The sequence below is a fragment of the Mustela lutreola genome, chromosome 11 (assembly GCF_030435805.1).
Source record: "Mustela lutreola isolate mMusLut2 chromosome 11, mMusLut2.pri, whole genome shotgun sequence".
Lineage (NCBI taxonomy): Eukaryota > Metazoa > Chordata > Mammalia > Carnivora > Mustelidae > Mustela > Mustela lutreola.
In genome coordinates this window covers 53,073,032-53,095,966 of record NC_081300.1, presented here as the reverse complement: position 1 = coordinate 53,095,966, position 22,935 = coordinate 53,073,032, and the positions used below count along the sequence as shown (strand labels likewise).

Sequence of the window (22,935 nt, the reverse complement as noted above, 5' to 3'; positions counted from 1 at the left end):
AGTCCTCTTTTGGAATTTGGAGATCCTATTAAAAAGTCAAGTTTGTAATGAGATTTATTTGGAAAGAGCTTTTCCTGAGTAATCAAGTGACAAAAAATGAGGATTTCCCTTCTCTAAGGGTTGAAGATGAGAGGAGAGGGGAATTCAAAAATTTTTAAAATCAATTCCTACTCTCAGAGCCTAGTAGAACTAGGTCGTTAGATACATATAATGCAAAATGAAGTAAGAAAAAGCATAGATACTTGAACACAGAATATGGGGGCTTAATAGGAAGAAGGATTTGGAGCTGGGGTTTAGAAAGAAAGGGTAGAAAAGAAAGGCTTCCCCATTTGAAATGCTCTATCTCTGAAGCTTTGGAGCCAGGCAGCTATGCTCAAATCCTGTATTTACCGATCATGCAACTTCGAATGAGTTACTTAACCTCTCCCGTCCTCTGGAATATGAAGATAATACCTATCACATAGGGAGTTTGAGAGGATTAAACAAGTTAATGTAGTGTAAAAGGTGTGGAACAACACTTGGAAAAGAGACGTTATGTAATGCCTCAATAAATGGTATTATTTGTATTAAGCCTTGAAACATGGTGTAGCAAAGTAAACTGAAACAAGAAACCAGATTAAAAGGCACCGCAGAACTCTTACCATAAGAGACCACAACAACATTTAGTCAGGCTTTTGATGAAATCCTAAGTGTCTGTGTTAGTTTCCTATTGCTGCTCTAACACGTTGCTGCAAACCTAGTGGCTTAAAAAAAAAAAAAAAAAAAAACAACAAAAACAAAAAAAAAAAAAAAAACGCGCTTAGTCCTGGAGACCAGAAGTCTGAGATGGATCTCACTGAGCTAAAATCAGAAGGTCACCAGAGTTGTGTTCCTTCTGGAGGTTCTGGAGGTTCTAGGGGAGAATCCATTTGCTGCCTTTTCCAGCTTGCCCACATTCTTTAGTCCCAGTTACTTCTGCGACCTTCAAAGCCAGCAGTGACATCACTGTGTCTGTGCTCAGGGCTCAGGGCTCCTTCTCTGATTCTCCTTGCTTCCCTCTTTCCTTTATGAAGATCCATATAATGATGTTAGGACCACCCAGTAAACCAAGGATAATATCCCCATCTCAAGATCATTACCTTGATCACATCTGCAAAGCCCCTTGCACTGTGGAAGGTCACATCTTCACAAGTTCCATGGATTAAGATGTGAGCATCTTCCAGGAGCCCCTTTTCTGCTTGCCACACAATCTACCACCTGATACGTGATATACTTCTTAAACCTAACCATTTTGTAAACTTTGTGTGAAAAGTACATGAAATCACCCATCCAGGGCATAGCAGCTAAATAAGACCACTGTACGTATGCAGCGCTCCCTGAAGACTTCTTTTATGTGGAGATGGTATTTTCCATTTTTTGTATCTATTAGATTCTTTTAAACTATATCTTTGGAATATAAAACAATGTTAGTCTATTTTAAACTATCTAAACTATTTTTAACTGTTGGGTCTAGCTTCTTCCCCTTTGCCTATGAATTCCATATTTGCCACTCTCTTTTCATTTAAAACGTTTATTATTCACTTCACTTTACAGTAAAATGCCAATTCTTTATATACTTGAAATCCCCTTCCAATATCCATAAATGTAAACAAGTACTTCTTACACATTTACAATCAATGTGTTATATATATTGTAGCCTTTTTGGGTACATAATGCAAATTTTTAATTCATACACTTGTAAGCACTAACTCTAACTTAGGCACTCTCTGAAGGACCAGGGATACAAAGTTGAAAAAGTATGACTCTTGTCCTCAAGAAGCTCTTACTATAGTGGAAGGGGAAGGGATGCTGATATAAGAATTTTTTAAAAGGAGAAAACATTTTAAAAATATATAGAATTACCTAGACTTGGACATTGGATGACCGAGGTGTCAGGAAAGAAAGAGTAAACGTGATATCATCTATGGTTTGAAAAACTGGGGACAGGTCAACACATCCAGTTCAAAGAGATAATATGGGAGGAAAAATAAATTTGGATGGGGAAGATGGTTTAGTTCTAGACCTTATGAATCTGATGTGCCTTCAGAATATTCAGCTGAAGATGTCCCACAGGCAAGCTTTTATTCGTTCAAATATAACTTGGAAGGTTCTTACAATAATCCAGACAAGAGATGACTGTGATTCAGACTAGGGGAGAAGAAATAAAGACAGACGGAATTCAAGATAATCTTTCTACTTGACCTTAAAGGTGTCAGATCAGCCAAAACTCCTCAGGTGAGGAAGACAGAGTGGAGGCAGTTGAATCTATGATTCCCGAGTTCAGGATGATGTCAGCACTGGAGAAACGTGTGTCGGGGTTATCACGTGGCAGACAGAGTCAAGATTGAGAGTGAATGATATCACACTGGGGTGTGTGTAAGTTAGAAGATGAGGCAGTACAGGCCAGTTTCCTGGGCTACACAGATGTTAAGGCACAGACAGGAAGCCAAGAGAAGCTGTAATGAAGAGCTAGAAAGATAGAAAGATAGAAAGATAGGAAGGAAAACAAAACAGCATGGAAGTGAACGAAGAAGAGGATTTCAAGAAAGAAAGTTCAGGAAGGTCAACTACCAAAGAGTGGTCAAGTTGGACAAGGAATAAAAAGTCTATTGATGAATCTGGCAATTAGGAAGTAACTACCAGATGTGCCAATAGTTTTCCTAAAGTGATAGAGTAAAAGTCATTCTATATTCATTTGTATGTATACATATGCTTATCATTTTAAAAAATACTTATTTATTTTAATGCCTATAACTTTAAAGAAAAGAGGCATAGCTATTGAAGTATGATGATATGCCAGGGTCAGAATATTCATTTCTCAATTATTTAACATTTGAATTTTTTAAATTTTTTACCACTATGAATAATGTCACAAATATCTCTTTTAATAAAATGTAGAAACCTTCTTTCTGGTATTTCCAAATGTTATGCACTATTCAATTTTTTTAAAAAGTAGAAGTAAATCTTAGTGTCTCAAAATAACTTAACTATTCTAATTTGGAATAATTACTCTGCAGAGACGTTTTTGTTGTCATTTTCAGATGGAGATAATCACAAATGTCTTGGCTACTGTCTAACCTCAAGTGCACACTTCTAAAACCAGCATCTCCGCAGCAACTACATGCTGAAACCCTCTCGATGTAGCAGTATAACATATAATAATCTGTGCACGAATCCATTTTCTTTCTTGTTACAGTTTAACACCCATTTGTAATAGGTTTCTTCACTTTCAAATGACTAAAGTAATTTCCCACCTATTAGCTATTTTTGTTGACCTCACTTCACTAGAGATCCTCAATCTGAGTTTTATTTTAGCAATCACAATTCTCTCATCTAATTATCAAAAAAATTGGGCCATTGCCTCGGTGGCCTGCATTCAACCTTATTTTGACTGGCAATTTTCTAATAATACCTCACTGTCCTTCCCACCCCCACCTTTAGAATAGTAGTTTCTGTTTCGTGGCACTTACCCTCTCTGCCCCCATTCGATCTCTCTCTCTCTCTTTGCCTTTCCTCTTCTTTATCTAGTAACCTATCAAACCTTTTACTGTGGCAAATGCCTCAAGAAGTATCAAATTATTTATTCAGTAGAAATTCCTAGAATTAGATCAGCCCAGCCAATGGGTGTGCAAAATGTGAAGGATTTTTGCTCATATTCCAACTGACCTCGAGAAAGACTGAATTTTTACCCAGTACCGGTTTCCACTCTTGGCACCTTTTGAGAAGATTCTTCTCTATTGTAATACAAATCCACCTCTCTTTAACTTGGATGTAGGTACCATGTGAAGTAAATCAATTACTCCTTCACAGGGCCATCTGTCATATGCTTGATGATTTATTTTTCACCCCTAAGTCTTCATTGTTCCAACCTCCAAAGACCTACTTCTTCCAGCAATTCTTTAGCATTCTAGAACTAGACTTTAAGCACTTCCAGCATCCCAAATGACAAATCATATCTCGTTCCAAGAAAAGCAACATCCCTCTTAACTTGTGATATAATTGTGTGAACAATATTTCGGGTGGACTTGACAACGTCCGTTGAAAATCTCTGGACATGAACGGTGTCCTTCTGTCAGTGCACTAGCTTGTCTGGCAGTCATGCTAGACCCAGTGCTGCACTCAGGTAAAATCTGTATGCCATTTTTTCTTGGGAAATCACATTAACAGGTTTCTCCCACCCTGAGCTGTGCACTTAAATGGTTTGACATAATGTAAAATATCATATTTATCTTTATTAAATGTCACCTTGTAGATATGAATGTGTGTTTCTAGCTCAGGGACAGCCCTTACTGTTGTGTAGGTTGTACACTAGCTAACTCCAGGGAACACCATTTATATTAGTAGCTATCTTCGCATTATTTATTACTACAATTTTCCAGCAAATGGCAGTAGAATCTTGAGGAAGGGACAGCTTGCTTCCAATTCACCCAACTAAAAGTGCCATTTAGACTACCAAAAAGAATGTTTTCGCTGTCGAACTTGGAGAATATGAAATTGAAATACAATATTTTAAATATTTTCCCAAGATGTATTATACTATAAATCTCATAATAGCACCAATATATCATCATCAAAGTTGATAATTAAAAGAATGTTCAGAACAGAGCCAAAAACAGAGTCTTATGCATTCAACTACAGACTATTATACAGTTTTTCATGAAACTATTTATATACCATATCGGGAAAGTCATTCAAGTTATGAATCTCCTATCCAGTCTATACTTCTTTATTATGTTTAAAAGTTTTTCATTTTATTAAATGAAACTAATCTGTTCATTGTACTGGTGAGCTCATTTCTCTTTTAAAAATCAAGTATTGGGGGACACCTGGGTGGCTCAGTGGGTTAAGCCTCTGCCTTCAGCTCAGGTCATGATCTCAGGGTCCTGGGATGGAGCCCCAAATCTGGCTCTCTGCTCAGCAGGGAGCCTGCTACCCCCTCTCTCTCTGCCTGCCTCTCTGCCTACTTGTGATCTCTCTGTCAAATGAATAAAATCTTTAAAAAAAAATCAAGTATTGGGGTGCCTGTATGGCTCAGTCGATTAAGCCTCTGCCTTCAGCTCAGATCATGATCTTGGGGTCCTGGGACCAAGCCCTGCACTGGGTTCCCTGCTGAGCGGGGAGTCTGCTTCTCCCTCTCCCTCTGCCCCTCCCCATCCCCACCTGTGCTCAATCTCTCTCTGTCTCTCAAATGAATAAATAAAATCTTTTTAAAAAATCAAGTACTATTGGGCAGGTTCATACAGCTGGTACGCATTTTGGGGGGAGTTGTTCTTTTTTTTTTTTTAGACTACATAAGAAAATAAAGAAGACCGTAAAAATCACCCAGAGATAATCACTGTGAATATTTTTGTGTTGTGGCTGTTCTTTAAAAATACCCATAATATTGAGCAACCTCTAAATAAACTCACCAAGCAGAAAAAAAGAAAGCATCACACAAACACTAATAGGAATGTAGAAAAGAACAAGGACAAATATACAGTAGATATTAAAGCTATCACATGAATAGAAGAGAAACAGACTTCATACCAATGTATGAAAAACTTAAGTGATTAATTTCTTAGAATATTAAATTCTTCAAAATGTGATAGAAACAAACCATTAGGTGTATAAATATGAAAGTTACCCTGTGCATTTCTTAACTCCATCAAAACGCAAATGATAGTTTAAAGTAAAAATTATAACATTTTATTGTGGGGCTTATGATATATTTAGAGGTAAAATATATGATAATAGCATAAAGGATGGGGTATAAATGGAATTACATTGCTCAAGGTTCTCACGGTTTGCATGAAAAGATAGGATATTAAATTTAAGTAGACATTGATATGTGAAATCTTTAATCAATTTTGAATTGATTTTTGTATATGTTGTAAGACAATGGTTCAATGTCATTCTTTTGCATGCGGCTGTCCAGTTCTCTCCATGTCATTTCTTAAAGAGACCATCCTTTTCCCTGGTATAAAAAACAAAGAAGGAAGGAAGGAGAGACAGAAAGAGAGAGGGAGGGAGGGACGGACAGAGGAAGAAAGGGAGGAATGGAAGAAGGAAATAAACCGTACCCATGACAATTTAAGAAATTGACGCATTCAGTTAGAATTTACCCACCATTTGCTTTGAAGTAGATGGAACTGGAGGGGATTATGCTAAATGAAGTAAGTCAAGCAGAGAAAGACAATTATTACATAGTTTCACTCATATGTAAAACACATACAATCGCATGAAGGACCGTAGGGGAAGTAAGGGAAATCTGAAGGGGTAGAAATCAGGGAGGGAGGGGCGCCTGGGTGGCTCAGTGGGTTAAGCCTCTGCCTGCAGCTCAGGTCATGATCTCAAGTCCCGGGATCAAGCCCCGCATTGGGCTCTCTGCTCAGGAAGGAGAGAGGGAAGACAGAAATCAATCAATCAGCGAGGGAGATGAACCATGAGGGACTATGGACTCTGGGAAACAATCTGAGGGTTTCAGAGGGGAGGAGGGTCGAGCAGAAGAGGTAACAGGTGATGGGTATTGAGGAAGGCACAGGCTGTGATGAGCACTGGGTGTTATATGTAACTAATGAATCATTGAACACTACATCAAAAACTAATGATATATCATGCAGTGGCTAACTGAACATAAATAAATAAATAAATAAATAAATAAATAAATAAATCTTACTCAGAAAATATACTAGACCCAAAGAGTTCTAGGAAATTTGCAAGGAAGATGTAATCTCTGTCATACAAAAGTTCTTTTAGAGATCTGAACAAAAAAGATGCCAAATTCACTTAGGATTTATATAACCTTAGACAAGGGCAGTTTGGAAAAGGAAAATTTTAATGCATTTTTTTCACAAATCTGATGCAAAAGTTCTTTTATTTTTAGAAAAATTTTAAAGATTCATTTATTCATTTGACAGAGAGAGAGTGGGGGTTGGGGGCAGAGGAGAGGGAGAGAATCTCCAAGCAGACTCTCCACTGAGCACAGAGCTGGACACAGGGCTCGATCCCATGACCCATGAGATCATGACCTGAGCCAAAACCAAGAGTCAGACATCTGCTTAACCAACTGAGCCACCTAGGTACCCCTAATGCAAAAATTCTTAGTAAGTATATCAATAAAATTAAATAATTGTAAATAATTTAAAATAACATGGCCAGATGGGATTTATTTCATAATGAAAGAAAGGCATAACATTATTAAAGATACATAATTCACAGCATTAGAAAACTAAAGGAGAAAATCCATGACTATCTTAACAACATACATAAGAAAGATATTTTGTAATATTGAACAGCTATGAATGATTTAATTAAAAATCGTGACAAATTAGAAATAGAAAAGAACTCTTAAAGTGTATCTAACAGATATGTAGCTCAGAGGAACTTTGTGAAATGTTGGATCAATCCTTTTAAATCCATAAAGAAGATGATAAACCTCTTCTAAAATGTATTAAACTATGTTCGGCCAGTTAATATTATATGATTATGCATAATTGACATTTAACACTAAATTTGTTTCAGGTATAAGACATAACAATTTGATATTTTAAAATTTTTTTTTTAATTTTTATTTATTTATTTGACAGACAGAGATCACAAGTAGGCAGAGAGGCAGGCAGAGAGAGAGGAAGGGAAGCAGGCTTCCCACTGAGCAGAGAGCCCGATGCGGGGATCGATACCAGGACCCTGGGATCATGACCTGAGCTGAAGGCAGAGGCTTTAATCACCCAGGTGCCCCAACAATTTGATATTTATATATATTATGAAATGATCACCCCAATAAGTCTGATTAACATTCATCACCATACGTGATTACAAAAATATTTTTTTCTTGTGATGAGCAAGAGTTCTTAGCAACTTTTTAAAAGTTCTTAACTTTCAAATATGCAATGCAGTATTATTAACTATGGTTACCATGCTGTACCTTACATCCCCAGGGCTTATTTACTTTATAACTGGAAGTTTGTGCATTTGATCTTCTACAGTTGCATCCACCCCCAATTCTCCACCTCTGGCAACTGCCAATCTGTTCTCTGTATCCACGAGCTTGCTTATGTTCTATGGGGTTTTTAGATTCCACATATAAGTGAGATCATGCAGTGTTTGCCGTTCTCTGTCTGACTTATTTCACTTAGCATAATGCCTCAAAATCCATCCATACTGTCACAAATGCAAGATTTTTATGCCTTTTAAAATGGCAATTTATTTTTATGCCAAATAATATTCCATTGTATATGTACCTCATCTTCTTCCATCCATCCATCAATGGACATTTGGGTTGTTTCCATATGTTGGCAATTGTAGATAATGCTGCAATGAACATGGGAGTGTTGGCCACTGGTTCTTTGCTGACATTTTTCTGTTTGCATCAAGCCTGTATATAGCTTGACCTCTATTATTTTCCTCTAGAAAGGTTCATTTGAGCAATATAACCCAACTTTTCACATGTTCAAAGCTATCTTTTTACTTGACTCTTTAAACTTGAAGGAGAGCTTAACTAGATAGAAAATCCTTGACTCCCCCTCTCTGGGCTTGGTATCTCAAAGGTGTTGCTCTGCTGTGTGCTGAGGTTAGGAGTTTCTGTGGTTATCTGATGTCAACCTCATTTTCTCTCCCTTAACCTGATTTTAGCTTTTTGCCAAAGGGTTCTTTCCAATAGTTTTTCTAAGCCATGTCTTTGTGTTTGACCATTCTGATGGCTTTTCACTAATAAAATGGGTAACTTTTCATTAAATAGATGTGGGCCTTTTTTAATTTCAGAAAAGCTTTATTGAATTGTTTTAAGAAATTATTCTACACTATAGCTTTGATTTTCTCCTTCAGAATCACAGCTATGCTTATGTTGGATATAATTCCTTGTTTCCCTCATCCTTCTCTTTTTCTCTCTGCACCATTTATTTCTTTGCTCTTTTTCATTTTCATCTTTTATGTCCTTGCCTTCCCTTCCTTTCCTTCAAGTCTGCCAGTTCCTACTTCTCGTCCTCCAGCTGCCGACCAACAACCTTTTGTTGTGTTCTCACTTCTTTCCTGAGTTCTTATCATTCTTCTTCGTGATCTTTTTAATAGCTCTAACTGCTTCATTAATTATTGTTTTGATTTGGGGTTAAGCTTTATGGCACACATTTTCCCAGTGCATGTTTACTATTTACAAGATACCTGCGGCTACCCTTTCTTATATTCTTTAAAGTACCTGTATGTGTATTCCTTTTATGTTACTCCTAATTGAGTGAGTTGTATTTTTCTGGAGAATCAGAAGGTTCCTGTGGAGAGAATGGTGGGCAGTAGTTTCCCAAGAATCAAGGGCTTCCTTTCCTGTTGCTACAGTTACAAATTGTTTCTTTATAATCTGATGCATCTACATAGTCCCATATCCTCTGACTCTCAGACCAAACCTAGTTCTTTTCTCCCTCAATTACTTCATGGATAACCTCCCAGGCTGCCTGTCACATGGGGAACACAAATGATACAGTCATTTTTTAGAAAGAATTGTTTTGGCCCTTAATGAGATTTGCCTACTTGCTCTCCACCACCAACATTAGTCCCAGACTTTTCCACAGCTCTTCCCTTCCAGACTGAGGTCCTTACTACGGGAGACTGTTTGTTTGACAGAACTTCCTGAGCTCTGTTACAGGTAGGTCCCCTCTGTACCTCTTATTTACCTACCACATTATTATAACTTCCCTCCTTGGCTTTTTGCTGGACTCTAACTTTGGAGTTTGTGGATTTTCTGCTGGTTTTGCTGAAAATGTGATCTGTGGGCTTGTCTTCATTTTGTTGTATTTTTTTGTTGATGCCAGGAGGAAAAGGGAAAAAATTCAGTTTCTGTGAAAACCAGTCCTGTTAAAACTAAGAAATATTTTCCCTCTCTTTTCTTCCTGCAAAGATGCCTTTGCATAAGAAAGCTCAAAGCATGTGTTTACTTATCAACCAAGTTGATTTTCTAAACTAAAAACAAAAACAAGGGTTCCTGGGTGGCTCAGTCCCTTAAAGTGTCTGCATTCCACTTAGGTCATGATTCTGGAGTGGCAGAATTGAGCCCCACGCTGGCTCCCTGCTCAGTGGGGAGTCCGCTTCTCCCTCTCCTTCTGCCCACCCCAGCTTGTGTTCTCTCTCTCTCCCTCTCACTCTCTCTTGCTCACTCCCTAATAAATCAGTAAAATGTTTTCAAAAATAAAAATAAATAAAAACAAAGCACAGTGAGTCTAGCATCCTACCTCTTCATAATCCCAGGCTGCTTTTCCTTGTGCTCGGAGGCCTTCGATTTAACAGCCTATTCTAGGATGATGCTGCATTATAAATTCATTATAAATTCAAGCCTATCAAGCTGTTATCTTTCGGATAATTCAAAAGCCTCGTCCGTCTTTGTCTTTTGCTACTGTATTTCCCTTAACAATCTTTTAGATTAGCCACCTTGATTATGGAATCCTACCAAAAGTTCCTTGAGTACATAAAAATATCATTTGTGGGGCACCTGGGTGGCTCAGTGGGTTAAGCCTCTGCCTTCGGCTCAGGTCATGATCCCAGGGTCCTGGGATCAAGCCCCACATCGGGCTCTCTGCTCAGTGGGGAGCCTGCTTCCCCCTCTCTCTTTCTGCCTGCCTCTCTGCCTACTTGTGATCTCTATCAAATAAATAAATAAAATCTTTAAAGATATATATATATATCATTTGTGTGGGCACAAAAACGTAAGCTTAGTGTTTATAGGTGTGTCCTTTTTAAAAAAGTAAGTGATTTTATTGATAAAATTAATTAATCTTTTAATTTATCAATCTAATAAATCTTATGATATCTTAAATTAACATCCTGCATGCTAATTTTCTAAGCAAAATGTATGTGTTAGACTAATAGTGGAGCTACCATGTAGGAGTGCCAGGACAGACATTTGACCAGGGAAAGAGAGAATGGTCAGATTTTATAAACAAGAATAGCCCTGACTCCCAACACAGAGCACATGCTTCAAATTATTTTGCTAGTAGCAATTATACTGTCATTACCCTCTCACCACAGCCTGCCAATTTCAGAGCTTTTTCCTTCACTCATTCCAAAAAATATATATATATATGTTTATTAAATGGCTACTATTGCTAGGCCCTGTGTAGTTGCAAAGGGTACAATGATGATCAGAAACAAACATGATTCGTCCTTTCATGCTCCTTATTTTCTGTCAGTGGGACGTAAATATTACTAAAATAATAAACTGAAATTTACTAACATGGTGAGGGCTATTATTGAACTGGTGGGAGCTCTCCCTTGTCTGCCATCAGGGCTGTCCTTTTCTTTACTGGGAGGAATTGGCTGAATTCAGCTCCCTGCAGGACTAGAGCCACTATGAATTCTAGGGAATGGGCAACTGTATTTCTTAATCCTGTATAAATGTCTTGCACCTAAGATCAGACTGCTGGGCCCCTGAGCCCAGAATGTTTATTCCCTGCCTTTCCTCCATACAGTGCATTCTCCATACTTGCCTTATTAGAAGAGTGACCAATGGAGAGGCAGGTCTCTCCATAGTTCATTTAACTAAGAGACTCAACCCAGGCAGGTCTCTTCAAAGGTGCCAAGCGTGTAGTGGCCCTCACACCTTCCAAGCCTACTGTTCATGAGTACAAAACTATCCCAAGTGACCACTTTGCTCAATACCTATGAAGAAGATTATGACACTCTAATAACATATTAACTTAAGAAGTTCAAGGAAGCATTTCCTAAGAAGTAATGGTTGAGATTAAGTCTGAAGGAAGGGCAAGAGTAAATGAGACAATGAGCCAAGGGAATCATGCAAGGGCAAGAAAAAACAAAGGGTCAGAGAAAAATCTAGTGTGGCTTCATCACGAAGATGGTGCAAGATGAGTCTGAGAAGAGAGGCAGGACTAGATCACTCAGGGCCTTAGGGGTCAGGTTTAAAATCTGGATCTTCATATCCTTGCTTTTGTGTGTAGGGGGTAGATACAGGGAAAACTGATATCCACTTTGCCTTCTGAAAATATCCCTTTCGATGGAGTGAAAAGACAAAGTAAAGCAGAAGAAGAAACAAAAGGTAAATAGGGGGTTCCAGATGCAAGACAATGGTGGATGGACTAGGGTGGTGATGGTGCTATTGAGGCAGATGGGATAGTGTCCAGAGATTCCAGATCTGCAGGACTTGCTGATGCAGAGGGAGAGGGAAGTGTCCAGGGTGAGACCTATGTTTCTGACTTGCATGAAGGATGGGGCTTCCATTCACTGAAGTGGGGAGCTCTGGAAGAGCCGCAGTCAGGAGTGGGCAGGGGAGGAGGGAGAAAGAAAGTGAACTTGATTTGGTGGGCGCTGCTCTAGAGGAAGTGCTGTGAGGTATCTAAGGGAAGCTGTCAAGTACCTGAAGCTCCTGTGGGCAATCTGGAATGAAAATATAATGTTATGAGTTGTCCGCATACAAGAGATTTTTCTAGAATCCAAACTCTCTTCACCATGTTTCTTCTTCTACACTTTCCATCTTGTAGATCATTTTCTTTGATAGAGAAAATGAGAGCATTTCAGAGCTTAGTGCTTTGTCCTCTCCCCTCTCCCCTACCCCCCCACTGCCCCCCCTCCCCTTCCTCCTCCTTCATCATCATCTGTTACACCGTTATACCATCTGGACCAAGCCTTGGGATTATCCTTGTTCTTCTATTTGTTCCAATTTACATCTTTTTAAAAGGGCTCTTTTTTAAACTGTCCTTGGCTATTTTTTTTTATTCCTTTTAATGTTTTTTTTTTCTTTTCTTTCTTTTTTTTTTTTTTTTCAACTTATGAACTTCGCTTTATTTTTGCTTTAGCCCTCTTGCTGCAATTCTTACAGACACTCATCACTTGCCTGTATTCGTCCTTGATGGTGAACCCATCTCTCATGTCTGTAACAAGCTCCTTTAATATGAATGCTTTAAAACCATCCTTGTACAAGCTCTCGATTTGTTTAAAGGCTTTCTTATTTTTATTCTCAACTAGATCATTCGATATTATATCAACAGAATTAAGGTTTGTGATCCTACTTTCTCTCTTCAATCATCTGCCCTTAGCAATCAAAAACAAGCCTGCCCCTTATTATTTTTTTCTCTTTCTTCTCTTTCTCCTTCTCTTCCTTGATTGTCATTCCCCTTCGTGTTTTCCTCCTGTTCTCACTCTGTCTGATTTGGGTTTGGGTTTTTTTTTTTTTCTTTATTGAGCACCAACTATGACTAAACACCAGCACAAAGGGCTCTTTTGAATGTGTCTGTGGCTCATGGGTCCCCAAGGGTTTCCCATGTTTGGTATCATCCTCACACTCTCCAAGATCCTCCCTATCTACCTTCTGCAGAATTTATTTTATATAACTGATTTTTATCATTACAAACACTACATGGAAGTGTTCCCATGACAAGTTAATAATTTTATTAATATGTGTATTGGAGATATAATTTACCAACCATAAGATTCCCTTATCTAAAATACACAATTAAATGGTTTCAGTATATTCACAGAATTGTGCAAACATCACTACAACTAACATGACCATTTTCATCATCTCAGTAAGAAACTTTTTATTCATTAGCATTCTCACTGCTACCCTGTGCCCAGGGTAACCTCTAACCTCCTTGCTATCTCCATAGATTCTGCCTATTCTGGGCATTTCATATCAATGGTATCAGACAATATGTGATCTTTGGTCACTGACTTTTTCAAGGAGCATACTGTTTTCAAGATTCATGCATGTTATAGCAGGTATTGATACTTTATTTATTTTTTAAATTTTTTTATTTTTATTTTTTTAATTTATTTTTTATTTACTTTCAGCATAACAGTATTCATTATTTTTCACCACACCCAGTGCTCCATGCAATCCGTGCCCTCTATAATACCCACCACGTGGTACCCCAACCTTCCACCCCCCCGCCACTTCAAAACCCTCAGATTCTTTTTCAGAGTCCATAGTCTCTCATGGTTCACCTCCCCTTCCAATTTCCCCCAACTTCCTTCTCCTCTTTAACTCTCCATGTCCTCCATGCTATTTGTTATGCTCCACAAATAAGTGAAACCATATGATAATTGACTCTCTCTGCTTGACTTATTTCACTCAGCATAATCTCTTCCAGTCCCATCCATGTTGCTACAAAAGTTGGGTATTCGTCCTTTCTGATGGAGGCATAATACTCTATAGTGTATATTAATTTATTTTCAATGCCAAATAATATTCCATTGTATGGATATTCCATATTTTTTAAGACTTATTTATTTTAGAAAGAGAGAGAGCGTATGTGCAAGCACAGAGGGGAGGGGCAGAGGAAAAGAGAGAATCTCGAGCAGATTCCCCACTGAGCACAGACCTAGACACAATGCACGGCTGAGTCCCAAAACCCTGAGATCATGACCTCAGCCAAAACCAACAGTCAGATGCTTAACCCACTGTACCATCCAGGCACTCTGGATAAACTGGATTTTTACAACCATTAATCATCTGATGGAAAGTAGGGTTGTTTCCATTTCTTGGCTATTGTGAATAATGGTGTACAAGGCTTTCTGTGGATACATGTTTTTATTTCTCCTGGATATATGAGTAAGAGTGGAATTGCTGAGTCATATAGTAGCTCTATTTAACATTTTGAAGCAAATCAATCACTTAATATTGCTTTTTCTTTATACTTTTTCATTGGAGGAAGCCATGTTCTTATTAATTGAGGAGAGGAAAGTTTTAGGGTCTGGCCTTGCAATGTGACAAAAACCAGAAAGGTTTAAAAGACCTTAAGCTAAAATATCTTTGCTCAGTCACAAGGTCCTTGTCTGTTGATAATATTGGACTTATCTCATTGTTATGACTGCACATTTTACTTGGTAAAGGTGGATTTCAATAAATGCTGCCTGCTCAAATTCCGTAAGTGAAACACCTGGGAGAGGACATCATGCTTGAACTAAATGAGATTTTTCTGGGATGTTTTCTACGGAACTGATTTTTTAAGAAAGAAAAAGTGTTTGCCCAAAGGTTTCTAAAACAAGCTTACTTCGTTTAAAGAAAATAAATGGATTATTAAAGAACATGACTTATTTTTTAATAATTTTTTTTTATTTTATTTATTTATCTGACAGAGATCACAAGTAAGCAGAGAGGCAGGCAGGGGTGGGAGGGTGGGGGAGCAGGCCCCCTGCTGAGCAGAGAGCCCGATTGAGGGGCTCAATCCCAGGACCTTGGGATCATGACCTGAGCCGAAGGCAGAGGCTTTAACCCACTGAGCCACCCAGGTGCCCCAGAACATGACTTATTTTTTAAGTGAATTTGATGTCCAGAGGACAGATGCCTATTGTTATTTTCCTATTGGAACCCTAAAGGGAACCCTAAAGTCTCTCTCTCCATTAGCTACTAGAATGTTGTATCCAATTTATGTGTAGCTGCACACTTATCATCAAAACCGTAAAATGCATCTGTCTTTCCATCTCTAGTCAGACAACCAGGTATTCTTTTTTAGAAAATTGCAGAGATCACTCCCCCACGTGTATCTCCCCTTGACAGAACATACATTATCCAGCGTGTGTACTGCAAAGTCAATCAATAGCCTAAGAATCTACTGAGCTAATGAAAGAGAGCAATGTAATTTTGCTGGAACAGTGAGGATGCAAGACTCTAACTACAACAGTGATGCAAAACTGCATGGGCTTTAAAAAAACCTGCACTATTTCCTTCAGTGTTCTTCTGCAGTTATAAGATCCGATTTCATTAAGTATCTTCCTATGAATGAAAATGTAAAGTTGCAAGTCTAGAGTTGTGAGCCATGGCCAACCACTCCCCACCTCCCAAGTTCTGTGTTTACTGCCTTACTCACCCACTTTGCTTCGGCAAATCATAGAGAGAAGCTAAATGCTCTCAGCTGCACTATACCAAATCAAAGCTGAGATGAATAATGAACTTAATTTTCCATAAAGACATTCTGTTTGGCATTTCAGCTAATAAGGTAAGCTAATGGCAATTCTGGGCGATGGAAAAGAAAATGAATAGTCTCTCTTTGTGTTTGATTTCTGTGCTAATCTGTAATTTTTCTTTTAACGTGCTGGAGTTAATTTCATGTTTCACGATGTATGTGGATTTGGGATGAACAGTTTTAGGAAGAGTACCCCCAATGCACCTTTTTTTTTTTTTAATTAGGCTGCTTGTGGTACTGAGGGGCTAAGGGAGAAATCCAGCTTTTCGTAAGAGTCGCATCTCTGTAATAATATTTTTATCATCTATAATGCAAAAGGAATTTACTTAAATGGCAGAATATTTAGATGCAGCAAAGACCGACAAAATTATTTAAGCACAGCTTATTGAATATATTTGGCATGATATATTGTAAATTGATGTTGAATGTGCTCTAGAGAAAGCAGCATACATACATCATGTTGGTTTCTGAGTCATTTTGTTTCTAAGTACATGTTATTCTTGAGAAGGTAGTAATTTTCAATTGCTAAAATTATTCCACAGCTTTGGATTAGGTGGGTTTTATTTTGTAAGATTGTATTTTTAAAACAGCAGTATACCGGTAATGTGAATTTTCATTATTATTACTTTCTTGATTTACCACGGCTTCGGTGATTTGGGTCATGTGGAAATGTACTTGTTTGTCCACTAAAGTTCAGGGGACTACAAACCGTCAGACCTTTCTGAGACTTTCATTGCTACCCTGGCTACCATGTAGCAAAAATAAGGAATAAAACAATTATTGGTTGGCTTAGCTCTTTGTGATACAGTTTTTCAGTGTTTAACACAGGGATTTTTATTTTATTCAGTTCACAGCAGAAACTAGGAAAAACTTATGGCAAGATGGGGAAGAAACACTCTTTTCTTTATTATAAGAATAACAAAAATGAAAAATGCGATTAAGATTTATGTTTCCTGGGCTCCCTGCCATGTCACCTGAAAAATCCACGGCTCTATTCTCTCAAAGTAGGTGACCTCAAAAGAGATTTCAGAAGTTCTATGCAAAACAGCCAAGTATGTGGGAAATTTTGGAGAAATGAAAAGGAAGTGTTTCTTATTATTCCTACTGTCTAATCTTCCCGTTCTGTTTTTACGCGTGGGAAATGAGCTGTGGGCACCGGATATTTTTGTTTCGTGGAAATCTTTAAACATCACAATCAGACTTTTATAGAAAATAAAGAGCTTTTGGGGCACCTGGGTGGCTCAGTGGGTTAAGCCTCTGCCTTGAGCTCAGGTCATGATCTCAGGGTTCTGGGACTGAGTCCCGCATTGGGTGGGCTCTGTGCTCGGCAGGGGACCTGCTTCCCCACCCTCTCTCTCTGCCTGCTTCTCTGCCTACTTGTGATCTCTTTCTCTTTCAAATAAGTAAATAAAATCTTTTAAAGAAAAGAAGAAAAGAAAAGAAAATGAAGAACTTTCATCCTTCCTCCCTTTAGAATGTGCCCAGTGTCTGTTCTCCCTTGAAGTTTAACAGGATGCTAAGTTCGAGCATGATTTTCTGGCTACTACTCATGGCTTAGTTCCCCTTACTGATCACCCGTCTTTCACCTACAAATTTGAGGCATTTCTTTTGAAAAGCCTCAAATTTGGTAAACCTAGGAGGAGTAGGAATGTGGCATTTTGGTCTATCACAGTTCATTTTTAAGATCACCAAGACAGACATAGGTTACTCTTTACCCTTCAAAGTTATAAAATACGTTTTCAATTTCATGGTTATTCTCTGCAGAACTCTGTTGGAAGCTCAAATATGGTGGATTTGGGGGGGATTCTTAAGGTGTTCATTTTCTCTTCCTCTTTTCCTCCTTTCCCCCTCACACAGGCCATTCTTGACTGCTTCATGCACTGTTTTGCTTCCTTAATTCTGGTATGTTCCCCATTCCCCTTCTCGTCAGTTATCACTGGCCCAGAACCTAGGCATTGCACCATATCTCTATTAAAGCTGGAAGAAACAAACCAGAAAGCAAACGTTTGCAACCACCAAGTTGTTTTTTCCTATCCCCTGTCATTCGTAAACTATAAAAACTTTTATACCAGCACACCTTTTTATCCACAATTGCTATCTAAAACCAACCTGGCGATGAAAAGGCGCAAGGCTGACCGGCATCCTTTTTGTGATTCTTCTTCTTCAGTGGTCAACCCACTGGTGCTTCTAGATGAGATGCAAAGTTGTTAGTCCTTTCAGACATTCTTAGCGATGCCAACTGCAAGGCATGTGTTATTTACAGACTCACATGCTATCTCTATGTGCTTGTGAATTTATTAGGGAGAAAATCTAGTGAAAACAGCACCACCACCTTCCCCAGGCATGCACACACACACACCTATGCACTTAGCAAAGAACACAGAGCAGCCACCTACTGGGGACGCTTGCAACCAAGCAGCAGCCTTGTCGCAGATGGCCCACCATCATGAGAAGTTCTTGGCACTGTGGCAAGGAAGGCTGAGCAGGAGGCAGCCAACAGATTTGTTCCCAAATACACATGAAACCCATTCTTGGGGACAATCCGGATTAAGTGGAGGAGGAGCAAAGATGAGCGAGGACTAAAATATCAACAGACTTGGTTATTAATCGTTAACATTACCTCATTTATGCTCACTGCCTGGGGGACCCCAGGATAGCTGTGTTATAAAAATAAAAGCATTACTCCAAACCCATTATCTCTAAAACTGGGCTCAATGTCTTTCCTACAAGCCTCCTGACTCTGTGTTTCCTACCCTTGTAAAAAGCACCTCTCGTTATTTTCAACCCAGAAACACAGGGGAAAACTGATTTTTCTCCCTACCTCACCATCATATCTCCAAGGTAGACTCACAAAAGTTGGTTGAATGAATGAACGGATGGATGGATGGATGGATGGATGGATCCCCAAGTCCTAGAAATTTTATTTCTATTCACTTCTCTCCATTCTCTCTGCCACTCTCCTAGTGAAGCCTAATAGTTTCTCACCTAGATGCTTACAAATATCTCCTAAGGGGTCTCCCTGCCTCTAGTTTTCCCTTCATTCATTCATTTATATATTCTAGATCAAACCATCTTTCTAAAATACAAAGTGAATCACTAAATCTTCTGCTTATAGATCCTTCAATGGCTCCTCCTTACCTGTGGGCCAAAATCCAAACTCCTTACCAGGACTTACAGGGTTGGACAGAATTGGGGAACTTTTTCCTTCATAGCCTTGCTTCTTCATATACCCTCTGTTGACTCTGCACTTCAGCCATACTGATCTACTTTTACCTTTCTCATAGGGGCTGTGTTCTCCTGACCAGGGCCTTTGCATGAGCTGCTTCCTCTTTTGTCTCTTCTGTCCATCCAGCTCAAACTTCTTTCTTCTCTATTAGCACCTTTTCAACTTTCTTATCTGGTCTGAGATGACACCTCCTCCAGGAAGCCCTTCCTGACTGGCCAAATTTGAGCCCCATCCCCTCTCCCAATAATTCTCTTAGCACCCATTATTTCCCTATCATGCTTCTACTGTTTTATGTAGGATTGCCTATTCCACTAGCCTATCAGTTCTGTGAAGGTGGATATCCAGCCTCGTTGTCACAGCTGTGGCCATGAACAAGTGCAAAGTCAATTCCATCTGAATGCATGAATAGATCCTTGGGCTCCTTAACAAGCTTCATTACCTTTTGTTCCGATGAGGTTGCAGAAACCAACTGCAATGATTCTTTATGTTCCTCATTCCCACAAAGCACTGTGCTAACGCAGTTCTCATAAATTCTTCAGTCTTCTTGTTCTTATTCCCATTTTATAAATAAGACCACCAAGGCTCCAATTGTCATAAATGAGTCCGATATTAAGATGCAGGCCCCTCACTCTGATCCTAGGGGCCAGCTTTTTCTATTCTGCACACAGTCAACTGCCTGCTTCAAGTGAGAAAACATTTTAAGCTTAGAAATGAATTATGGATTGTTCATTGGCTTTCCAACCTCCAGTAGTCTGCTCTGAATGTACTTTTTCCTTATTGTTAATCTGAAAGTAACTTTCTTTGCACCATATTCTTTATTCTCCAGCTTTTTTCTACAGGCTCTATGTCTGCAGGGTTTTCTGCCTTTCTTACTCTCTCCATAATGAGAATAACTGGGCTTCTTATTTCTGTTTCATTTCCACTGTCCTTTTCTGGGGGGCTTTTTTTTTTTTTTTTTTTTTTTTTGGGAGAGAGGAAAAGTATGGGGAGGGGCAGAAGGGGAGAGAGAATCCAAAGCAGGCTTCACACCCAGCACAGAGTCCCATGCGGGGCTCAATCTCTCGACCTGGAGATCATGATGTGAGCCAAAATCAAGAGTCAGACCCTTAGCTGACAAAGCCACCCAGGTGCCCCATTTTGGGCTATTTTAATGTTTTTATTACAGGCCATAAAAATATTCAGAAAGATAAATAAATGTGATGCAATGAGCTATATCCTAATGTGAAGAACTTTGTTTCAATGCATTATTTTTCTTCACAGTAGTCCCTTGTCCTTTTCAACATGGACGTTTTTCTGGTCCGGCTCCATGATTACTCTTCTGATGGAGCTTTTTCCTGAGCTCAGTTGTGCCTTAATGCTTGTCCCTGAAAGCCTGATGACAGACTACTTAGGGGGCTTCTGCTGGTCCTTCATGGGAAAAGCCCATTTCTTCTCGTTACTGCTCAGCTGCTTAATTAGCAGTACTCTCTGTGGAAGAAATATCCAGAAGCATAGCTCGAGAGAGAACATATCAGTATCTGGGAAACAATCCATTTTGTGGTGGTTTGGGATCCAAACCACCACACGGACACACACAGTCCCAAAATGGGAGAGGTGATTCAGTATTGTGTGTACAGCAAATGCCTTCAGATTGGGCAGGCTTGGGTTTGAACCCGCTTCCTACCATGTCTCTATCTGTGTGTCCTGGGCCTTTCTGGGCCTCAATTTCTTCATCTGTAAAACACAGATAATAATGGTACCTCACGGGGTGCCTGGGTGGTTCAGTGGGTTAAGCCTCTGCCTTCAACTCAGGTCATGGTCTCAGGGTCCTGGGATCAAGCCCCACATCGGGCTCTCTGCTCAGCAGGGAGCCTGCTTCCTCCTCTCTCTCTCTCTGCCTGCCTCTCTGCCTACTGTGATCTCTCTGTCAAATAAATAAATAAAATCTTAAAAAAATAATAATAATGGTGCCTCGCTTACCAGAGTAAGTACTCAATGTGATGACAATGTCAGTGGTTGAGGTATCTGGGCAAAACAGCCCAAATATGGCTATATTTCAATCCCAGAAAGTTATGAATGTTACCTTCTATGACAGATGTGGCTTTGCAGATGTGATTAGTCAAGGGAGTTGGGAAGCGGAGATCATCCTGGCATATCTGGGTAGGCCCTAATGTAATTGTAAGTATCCTTATAGGAGGGAGGAAAGAGAGACCTGACCACAGAAGAAGGCCACACGACCACAGAAGCAGAAGAGAGATTTGAAGGTGCTATGCTGCTGGTTTTAAGGACAGAGGAGAGGGCATTGAGCTGAGTAATGCAAAGATTGCATTTCTAGAAGGTGGAAAGGCAATGAAATGGGTTCTCCCCTGGAGCTTCCAGAGGGAGCTCAGCCCTGCCAAGAACCTGGTCTCAGCTCAGTGAACCAATTTTGGACTTCTGGCTCCAGAACTGGGAGAGAATAAGTGTGAGTTGTTCTAAGCCACTAAGTTTGTGGTCATTGAAGCATCAGCCTTAGGAAGCTAACACAAGGTGATATTTGGGAAATGAAAGATGACTCCTAATGAGCTGGTAACATAAGGAGAAGGACATTACCAAGGCTCACATGTGGGGTGGAGAGACCCTCTGAGTATTCAATGTGTGGTGGGAGGTACCGCAGTGCCGTGTGTCCGAGAGGGGCCAGAAGGAAGAGGGCAAAGGGTGAAGCCATGTGTGGGGAGTTTAGACGTGGACAGAAGTGAGGTCTTGTGGAGAAGGGAGTGACGGCCGGTGGCTGAGGGGGGTATGCGCTAGTGGAGGGCGGCAGGGCAGATGGTGGAATGGCCTGTTCAGGCAAGAGTGATCACTTATGAAGAAAGGCTGATGCGGGGACTTTCTCTGGGCTACCAGACACACTGAGGGAGGGAGGAAATGTGGATCTGGGAAAGAAAACCTGTGTCCCTGAAACAAAACAAAAGGAGCCATTTTCTAGTGTTCTCCATGCCATATTCCTGATCCAAAATGACAATCCCAGGAAAGGAATTCTGAAAAGGATTTGTTGTGTTTGAAGCCAAGTCAAGACTATTAGCAGGCAACCGAGGGTCTTCCGCTTCCTCTGTTTCTAGCCATGCCCAGAGAGATGTAGGCTGGAGTGAAGTGAGTTCATTTGGAACCTCCACGTGTTGTACATAATTTGGTATTTCCTACAGAACACACTGTGCCTTTTCACACAGCCATGGCTGCCCATATGCCATCCCTCCTCTCCTGTAAGATTCTGCCTCTGGGCCCCACAGGCAACATCTTGCCCATCATTCAAGTCTCAAGTGAAGTTTGACCTCCTTGAACCAGCTTCCACATTAATTGCCCTATCTAGTATGTATTTGCTAATGATTTCCACGCTTCAGTGTAACCACACTTAAATGATTGTGGCTTCTCTCTCCCCACCCACTGATTGCACCTTCCCCTCCATAGACAGAAAGATCCCTGGGGGGCATATACCAGTCTGTTGATTCCACATCTTCTGCTCCCACAGAGCTTGACAGGTAGGAAGCATTCAGTAAATGTGAATGGTTGCTAAGAAAGTAGATCTTAAATATTCCCCCACCCCCAAAAAAGGGGGAGGGCTTATTTAATTGATGGGATGAGGTGTTCGATAAAGCTAGGTGCTCATCATGTGGCAATATAGAATGTATCAAACCAATATGTTATATATCTTAAACCTATACTATATCATATATCAATTATATCTCAGTAAAGGTGGAAACAAGGAAAAAAAGATTTGAGGGGCTTCAAGAACAAAAAAAATATATATATGAATGAATGGATGGATGAATTGATTCACTAAATGTGCCCTACAGGCAG

At 39.6% G+C, this 22,935-nt stretch overlaps 1 protein-coding gene and 1 long non-coding RNA gene across 18 annotated transcripts in view; one reads left to right on the top strand and one right to left on the bottom strand.

Annotated features, from left to right (window-relative positions):
• DLGAP1 (DLG associated protein 1) overlaps window positions 1–22,935 on the top strand; it is an 889,418-nt gene that overhangs the window by 586,074 nt on the left and 280,409 nt on the right. Inside the window, exon 1 of one of the 17 annotated variants that reach the window (XM_059140366.1) lies at window positions 15,796–15,926. The exons of the other annotated variants lie outside the window; for them this stretch is intronic. Within the exon in view, the coding sequence (XP_058996349.1) occupies window positions 15,876–15,926 (51 nt within the window). The 5' untranslated portion in view covers window positions 15,796–15,875. Of the gene's footprint in view, window positions 1–15,795; window positions 15,927–22,935 lie in introns of those variants that run through there. 17 annotated transcript variants of the gene reach the window in all.
• LOC131811672 (uncharacterized) overlaps window positions 1–22,935 on the bottom strand; it is a 365,766-nt gene that overhangs the window by 184,811 nt on the left and 158,020 nt on the right. The window lies entirely within an intron of this gene.